Below are 8,727 nucleotides of genomic sequence, written 5' to 3'. Positions count from 1 at the left end.
GATAGAAGTTATTTTTAGAATTACACTGTAGGTCAAGGAGTGTGAATGTAATTATACCCACAACAAAATATAAAAATAGTGAAAAAAAAACAGAAATACAAAATTTAGATATAAGGGTAGTTTCAAAATTTCAAAATGAAACGTATATTCAAGAAAATAAATCTCACCTCGATTTGTCAGTGATATTTAACAAAAGGGAAAATGTAATTTATCTTAAAAGAAAATTCTATATCGAAAACGCTCATCAAATTAATTTCAGCTAAAAAATCCAGCCTACACCACAACATATACATCTAACACGACAAACAATAACAAACTGAATGACAAAATTAGTTCCATTAGTCCTAAGGAAGCTGCTCAAAGAAAACATGTATGAACAGAGGTGTAATTCAAGGTACAACACGGAGCATTGTCACAAGATTCAGCTGTGACGAAACATAATTCTAAATTAGGATTTAGACAACAATGAAGACACAGAATGATTCCGACTACTGCTGAGGGAGAGCGGGTCTTTTCTCGACCATTTCATAATGCAGGACGAAGTTATCCTGCATCCCAACAGATGAAAAATAAGTAACATCATTTTGTTGTTCCAGAAGAGCATTCAACATGCATATGAAATAGCAAACCTTTCTTGCAGTCTGCCAGGTGTTGGGATCGAAACAGAAGTAGCAACCTCTCTCGTAAGTGTTTGTCTTGACAAGAGGTTCCATATTCTTCACCCTGGTGAACCACAAGCGGAGTTCTCTGTGATAGAACCATCCTCGATTGCAACTATAACAAAATGTAAAACAAGTTGAGTGATCCTTGACGGGCTGACTTTGCAAGTGTTTTAGTAATATAACTCTACAATCACGTAAAAGGGCATGTTGTTCACAGAAAAAGAATATGTTTGCACCTATTATCCACTAAGAATGAATATACTAACTTAAATGATGACCGCATCATTTATCTCCTTGATATTTGTATCAGTTAAGTTTCTTTCAATTCTTTTATTTCTACAATTTCCATGAAGGACCACCCGCGATCTGGAAGGTCTAAACGTACCTAGTTTATTAAAACAAAAGCATAAGATAGCATTCATCAAGGATACTCTAAAACGGAAGTTGGTTACATTCAGCAAAACATTACGTCAGTAGTTTTTTCATCTATAGATAAGCAAGGCCCTTCAGATGCATACAAGTAGCAAAGCCATTCCTTTCATGGGACTTAACATTCTCAATCCAGCCACATCAATCACATGATGCTCATGATCGTCAGCTATCATTTACAGAGACCAGAGCATTAAACTCTTCCCTACAATGTTCTTACCTTTCGCACAGAAATGCAGGATGATTTTCCCTCTTAATTCCAAATCCCAATGACGAAGGTTTAGTTGATTGACCAACATTCTTGAACACATTTCTAACACTACTTTGACCACATCCCAGAAACATAAGACAAAGCCAAGAATGGAAGGAAGAAACATAATATAACAACCAAAGAACTGCATCTGTAAATCAGCAGTACATAGTACTCAACAAGTAATTCCTCATTAAGACTTCTCGAACAGTTTGTAAGGTTCATATTCTTTTGAATTCTTCCTAACTGTGGACAATTTCTCATACAACTTGTCATTTTAGCCCAGAGTCCTTCATGGGAAATTCTTCTCATTGTCACTTTGTCAGTCTATTGCAAACGACATCTAGTACAAGAATATGCCAAAGAAACCCAGGAATACTCTTAATCAGCTTATTGTACAAGGTAATAAACCGCACATAGACTATATACCATTATGTAGCCAAAAAAGGCAGAGCCAAACTGAGGAAGAAAGAGACTTACAGTTCATTTGCTGCAAAGAGTTGCGCCTCATCTTTTGGCATGCTTCAAGAATAGGAAATAAAACAAAACAAAAAATCACACAAATTAGCACCATTATGACTAAATACTAAATTGCAGTAGAGCCTTACCTGTAAAAGATATAAAACAGTGTTTCTGGCCGGAATCTTGCAAAGTAAGTTTGCTGCACAAATAAAGGATTCACCAAGAAAGTGAGTTTAGTTAATAATAATATCCTTGTGTAACCAAACCATAACAGAGTAAAATTCACCTTCAATGGAGGAGTTTGTTTAGCATAATAACACTCAGGAACACTGTACTCTGGCTCTCCTCTGACAGGTTCATCAGACCAGGGAGATGCAAACTTCTTGTGAAGTGTCTCAGATGAATTTAAATTCAGACCAAGAGTGGTCAGATCAATTCCCAGAGCAAGAGAGGTTAATGCTGGATTGACCATTTTTATGATGCTCAATAAACCAAGCATCCCATATTGATCAGGCACACTCTGGGATCCCTGAGTCGATTTCATCTCTTTATCTCTGAATGGATTGATGAAACGAGATTGCGACTGCTGGAATTGCTGGTACTGCTGTATAAAATGATCACAAAAACCTAAGCAATTAGAAGTCCTGAACCAATGATTGCCAGCCCTATGATTTGGCCTTGGCAAATGAAGCTTATCAAGATACAAATATATGAACTCCTCAATCTCCATAACAGAAAAGAGGGAAAGAACAGAATCGGCTATGTCGCTATGAGATAAGTTAAAAAAATTGATAGTTCACAAAATCATTGAGTCACATAAGATGAGTATCATAATATCAAGCATAGTCACATAAGCTGTCACACAACCCTGCCGCTCCAGCACCCAAGCCGCACTCACTAGCAGCACCAAAAGCCGCTTTAGATCCACTAGTACCGCATTTAAATTTTATGAACGACAACTTTACTATTTTGAAGGTGGAAGAATGGTAATTGAGTTACACTGATGGAATTGAAAAAAAATAAAAAGAGTTACAGATATGGCGACCCTGGCAGACGAGATGGAGGAGGAAAAACCTAGACGGAGGGTAGATGATAAAATATAACCAGAAAAATACAGGAAGGATAAAGAAATAAAGAGAAAGAGCAAGTGGCGTGCGGAAAAAAAGATATGGAGGTTACCGGCACTTATTTCTTTTTCTAATTTTTAATGACAAGAGAGCAAAATATAAAATGCTCCAGCAAATGTTTGAACCTTGCTGCCAAGCTCTTAAAGATTGCCAAAAAACCAGCAAGTCAACTCCATCAGACAAAATTTGCAATAATTTAATAATTGATTTGACGCTCTAGGTCACCACTAGAGCTCCCTCCACCCCTTCCTGACTCCGGCTATCACTTTCACTTCATGTGTCTTAGGTATGTGCCTTACCTCAGGACCATGGAAATGAAGATCTTGATTGCCTGATGTTAGATAGGAAACCCCAGTGCCATTTATTGACGAAGCACGATGTTGCTGAGGATGATGTGATGAATATGAGCCCCCAAAATTAAAACCAGAAGATCGTCCCATCTGGAAAACAAATGCACTTAATTATTTGGTGACATTTCCCAAAGTTCCAAGTGAATCACATCTTCAAGCAGAGGAACTTACAGATAGTTGCTGGGACTGCATTAAATTTGCCATACTGTCATGAATTTGTTCTTTTTGGTGTGCGTTTACAGTATATTCAGCACTACCTCCAACGTTAAGCCCACCTGCATAAAGTAAAGGCAGAAAGGGTATAGAACAATTATAGCGTGCACTAAAGGACAATTTTTGCCATCCATATTACAACAAACATAGGTTGTGGTAAAGGTCTAAAAGGACCACTCTTCGGATTATAGTGGCAACTGTATCTCACTTTATTTGGAAAAAAAAAATTGCAGAGATACATAGGTACCAACCCAAAAGATTCCCAAAAAAGAATTTTTCAGACCAAAATTCTCAAACATTTTCATTTTGAAACATAACTAGTCATAAATGTGATTATAGAAAATCCATCTCTATTCCTATTTTGATGCCCTTATTACTTACTAAACTGATTAGCAGTCGCTTTAGTATACATTCTAAAGCTATTCTTATGCAGATCAACCTATTACTAAGTTGGCTTAAACAGTGCATTTCGCCCAATATATGAGTTCTTGTCTCTTGTCAAAGTAGCATATTGCTGCTTGAAGAACACCTATCACTGCAAGAAAATCTACCAAAGGCGGAACGATACTTCAATTGTATCTTACAGGCAAGCTACTCAAGCCTGAAGTCCAACTATCTCAAATCAAAACCAAGAGAAACTAGAAAAAAATAAAGGTAAAAAGAAATGCCTCAGCGAGAAAGTATGATTACATTTTATGACTGAACATTAAGCTAGAAAGTCTCTAGTTAGCACAATGGTGTAGGAGCTATTTTAGGAAGATTTGACTAACTTTGTTAGTGAAAAAGTACACATGATAAACCTAATTGGAAATAATAGAATATTAGGACTCTATTAAAGGAAAATGGACATTTTGCATGATTTCAATGAGAATTGGTGAGATTCCCTTAAAAAAGCAGTATATGCATGAGAAATATGAGCACCTTTATATCCCGGCAAAGCAGGGAAATCTTCATTCTGAATGCTGAATTCTTGGTTCTGTTGGCCGAAACCAATGTTATGTTTTTGCATCAAACCTTCATAGCAAGAATGATCATCATCTAATGATGCCAAAAAAAACTAACACCCAAAAGCAATTTGATTTGCTATTTATTCACGTTACCTATTTGACCATGAGAGCCACCAGCCGAAGGAGGGCGCCCAGATAGCTGGGGAAAGTCATTTACATCAAAGGTAGCATTATCATGGGCATTCGAGTCATTTAGCAATGCCATGAAACTAAAGTTATTATTCCCAGCTTGAAATTGGTTTTGGGAGAGAGGCACACCAGCACCGGAATATGAATTGCCTAGAATAGATACAACCTGCGGAGCTGAAAAATCTAGGTGTCACTTAAACAGCATTAAAGAGTAAAAGATATTGACACAGATACGTTGCAACATTTAGTTTAACTTAGAGTTCCAAGTATGCAAAAGGAAGACTTGTCCTAAGCGAGATACAGCATAAGCATTAACACATGATTCCATGGAAATTGAACATCCATTAAAAACATGTGAAGAGCAGTAGACGCCTGAACTCAAGCACACAGAACTACACCCCTCAATTCTAATTTCAAAAGCTTTGAGCTACTACTTGAATCATTCAGTAAATTGATGTATGAGCAGTTCCAGCAACAGTTCACTTTCAGGACACAGCTGCATCAGAATCTACGTTTATTTGACTTCTTATTCTCAGTTATCATCCTCAGAATAACATGCCACTGTCACCAAAGCTTGCATCCAGTAACTTTGTAGTACAACTGAGAAAACCAGAAATGATAACTATTTACCAGTCAAGTTCAAGCGAGAAGCAAGACCAGGGATGTTTGCAACCCCAGCAGAACTCGCACCTCTTGAAGTATTGCCCCCACCCACAAGACCACCTATAGAATTTGTTATTCGCCCTGAATTTCCAATATTTGTAAGCACGCCGGGGCCTGAAAGTATGAACTGCAGCAATCAGGGCCAGAAAAACCAGAGCATGTTTACTGGATATGCAAACTACATTAACAGATACCAAACACTCATACCCCCAGTATTTGTAACACCTGAATGTCCATGTGAACTTCCAAGAGAGAGCTGCATCAGCGGACCAGCAGTTAAGATTTTTTCCCCAATGAGTAGAGAGTGAAGACATTGCATTACCATGCATATAAAGTTCTCTATGGTTCATGTATATGCAAGTATTCTGAAGAATTTATCTCGACGTTCATCCAAATAAATGGTTACCTGAGAAAGTGCATTAGGAAGACTATTTATAGTGTATCTCCCATTAGACACACTTCCTGGAGCTTGTTGGACACCATTAGGAAGACCAGCAAGATTCGCCGAATTTCTTGATGCATATGGGCCCGGCATGTTTGACATGTTGAAGTTACCATGGATGTTGTGAAGCCCTTGAATGTTTCCTACCAATAAGAGAATTAATTCATTATTTTATTCATCTAGAGTAGAAATAAATCTTAACTCAAGCAACTTATAGTATATACCACCAGATTGATTTAGAACAGCGCCGGAGGAACCAGACTGAGCAGAAAAGGAAGTTGCAAAAGCTCTTCCAGTGTTATCTGGAAGGTTTGAATTCGATCCGTTCAATCCTGACTGCACACAGTTTCCATGTATTCAGTGACAAAATAATTCAAAAGAAACACAAACCTAATAAGCTTCATTCAGCTTCCGCACTATTTTATTGGAAGCTTCCAACATTATCTAGAAGGATCCATGCAATCCTGATTGCACCAATTTCCCACGTATCTAGTGAAAAGAACAATCAAAAGAAATAAAAACCTAATAATCTTATATAGAGCTTCTCAACTATTTATAGGAAGAGATAAATCAAGGGATAAAACCCAAATCCTTTTCTTCTTCTTTTCTCTACTTTTCAAAGTATCACGACTTAAACATGCATTAGTAACTCGATAGGCACACAAACAAGAACCAAGTGAAGAAAAAAAACTTACACTGAGTATCCCTGACATTTTGATTCCTCAAGAAAAGAGGCCAAGGGACATCCTTCTTCCAGGAAGAGCTCTAATTAACTTTAACAGAAACTTAAGCCAACCTGATACGCAAGGAATGAATAAATACTAGAGTCTGCAAATCAAAGAAGTAGACATTAAATGATTGATCCTTTAAAATCTTATAACTTCACAGGAATATCAATCCCATGCATATGAATTACCTGCCCCTCGAACCTTACCAATATGAACTAGAAACTACTATAATTTTCCATCATCAGATTTCTGAATTCGAGAGAAAGGAAATGGAGGATACATGGTTGCAACAAGTGACAACCCTGAAATGCCTATCATTGCCAGTGGTATTTCTTATAATCCTCAGAAGGAAAGGCGGAGTATCAATGCCCTAAAAGCATATAAGTAATGAATAGTAACCTCTCATTAACTGCTAAAAATTCATCCGGTTGCAGCAAATGGTTGCTGCTTTCATGTTATGCAAGACTTAGGATTAACTAATGAAGTATAAAACATTTATTCTTACAACTAACTTCACTTGTTGCGATATACTCTTTCCAAAAGTAGGAAAATAGAACTCAGATTCACCCCCACAATCATGTAACAAGATTTATCGCTTAGTTGAATTGTTACAACCACAACTAGATCTTGGGCCCCATGCACCATATCATTTTCAATTTGATGCACTACAAGTAATTTGTTATCATTTGCCAACTGTTTCCTCTCAACACGTGTACTGCAATAATTACGGAATCCTTCCCAACTGTCGGAACAAAGCAGGAAAGGAAAAGAACAGATATCGATCAAAGATCACCAGATAAGCATATATTTAAAACAACTCCTTAATAATATTCTTCGGTTACATGTATGAGCTTTTCTAAACATTCTCATCATTGACATTAATGGATCACATCCATAATATTTACGCTAGTGAGACGGATGTGATAATGTGAAAGTTGTAATCTCCACACAGTCAAGCAACCGCAACGACTTAAATAACACAAAATGAGGCCTAAATCAATCACATATCTCGGAACCAGATAAATCTTGTTAACTATTTATTGCCCTTATCTTTGGGTCAGGTCAAGGGTTTTCAAGCAAACCCGGGCTTTATTTCCAAAACCTCAATGTACGAAAAGAAAGCCTATTTATTTTTAGATCAAAAAGCCCTCAGATGTCACTTATCCATAAACCTATCAAACCAGAGGCTTCCTCCAAAGATTCTAAACTATGACCAATCCACAAATATTTCCTTCAATTCAACCAAATCCAAAACCTCAAATCAAAGTGAAATGCGAATCTGTTCTCCCATCATTTTCCCCCTCATATCCGCGCCAAGAAAAATTCAAGCAACCATCTATAGTAAAACTTAAGTCATTAAACTCCAATTCCAACTCATGCAATTCCAAAATTCAAAGCCAAAAACAAAAAATGAAAAACCCCAATAAAACAAAGAACCGACAAAATTGAATCGACTCTCAATCTGAAAAACACCAACAAATGCATGCATGCCTGAATCTGGAGTCATAAAACCCTAAAACAAATAAATTCCATCACGAAGCTCCAAATTCGATCAGCCAGTAACCAAAAAACAATAATAAAAACAAATCAAACCAATCGCATTTACCTTCACAAGACTTAAAAATATAACAGTATCAATGTATGTGTATACGAATCTTTTATGAGTTCAATTAATTGATGAAAAATTCTGAACAAATGTTGTAGAGTGAGAAAGAGTGATACGAGGCGCTCCGAGGGGGCGTGGGTGTGTTTGATAGTAACCTGCTGGAGTTGATGTGAGACACTCCGTTAATATATGTGTCCGCCTCGATTTGTCTGCAGTGCGGCCCTTGTACAGTTCTGACAATCTTCTCTTATCTCGTCAAAAAAATCCCTCTCTATCTAGCATCTAATTCTATTGCAAAGTTTCGTGCTTTTTCTGGAATTTGTATTTGTAGCACTTTTTATTGTTTTTTTTTTTTTTCATTTTCCTCAAAAATAAGTTTTTTTTAAAGAAAATAAGATATTTACAAAAGTATTTTGGAGTAATAGTTACAAGCAGGAAAAGAAAAATTAATGTATTATCATTTTATTTGTAAAATTACTTGACTACCATAGATTTTCATCATTAATGCGATAGGGTTTACTGGTGATTTAGAATTTTAAAAAAATTCCACAAAATTGAACTGTCAGATATATATGAGTATTATTTTTTTTTAATAACTTATAAGGAATAATTATACCGCCCTTCCTTAAAGTCTGATGCAATTATATATATTTGAAAAA

General features: G+C 36.5%; 1 protein-coding gene across 6 annotated transcripts; it reads right to left on the bottom strand.

Annotated features, from left to right (window-relative positions):
• Positions 228 to 8,327, bottom strand: LOC105164140 (probable NOT transcription complex subunit VIP2). 6 transcript variants are annotated; one of them, XM_020694967.1, is made up of 15 exons: positions 8,224 to 8,327; positions 6,430 to 6,530; positions 5,959 to 6,070; positions 5,699 to 5,877; positions 5,500 to 5,548; positions 5,260 to 5,406; positions 4,594 to 4,803; positions 4,415 to 4,507; positions 3,452 to 3,555; positions 3,230 to 3,370; positions 2,090 to 2,407; positions 1,950 to 2,002; positions 1,822 to 1,863; positions 630 to 774; positions 228 to 548 (listed from the first exon to the last, which is right to left on the bottom strand). In XM_020694967.1, the coding sequence occupies exons 2-15, from the start codon at positions 6,445 to 6,447 to the stop codon at positions 489 to 491; spliced, it is 1,671 nt and encodes a 556-aa protein (XP_020550626.1). In that variant the 5' UTR covers positions 6,448 to 6,530; positions 8,224 to 8,327; the 3' UTR covers positions 228 to 488. The 6 variants fall into 6 exon arrangements, with proteins under 6 accessions (XP_020550626.1, XP_020550625.1, XP_011081022.1 ...); XM_020694966.1 differs by having other exon boundaries at positions 6,430 to 6,562; positions 8,224 to 8,326; XM_011082720.2 differs by lacking the exon at positions 8,224 to 8,327 and adding an exon at positions 8,069 to 8,217 and having other exon boundaries at positions 6,430 to 6,562.

Source organism: Sesamum indicum, linkage group LG6, assembly GCF_000512975.1.
Source record: "Sesamum indicum cultivar Zhongzhi No. 13 linkage group LG6, S_indicum_v1.0, whole genome shotgun sequence".
In the NCBI taxonomy this organism is placed as follows: Eukaryota; Viridiplantae; Streptophyta; class Magnoliopsida; order Lamiales; family Pedaliaceae; genus Sesamum; species Sesamum indicum.
This window is presented reverse-complemented; position numbering and strand designations above follow the sequence as displayed.

Bases quoted from the DNA above. Each gene is read 5' to 3' on its own strand.
- LOC105164140 (XM_020694967.1), bottom strand. The intron at 4,508-4,593 runs GTAACGTGAATA...CTTGCTATGAAG, and splicing joins TGGCTCTCATGGTCAAATAG to GTTTGATGCAAAAACATAAC. The intron at 1,864-1,949 runs GTAAGGCTCTAC...CTATTCTTGAAG, and splicing joins CTGTTTTATATCTTTTACAG to CATGCCAAAAGATGAGGCGC.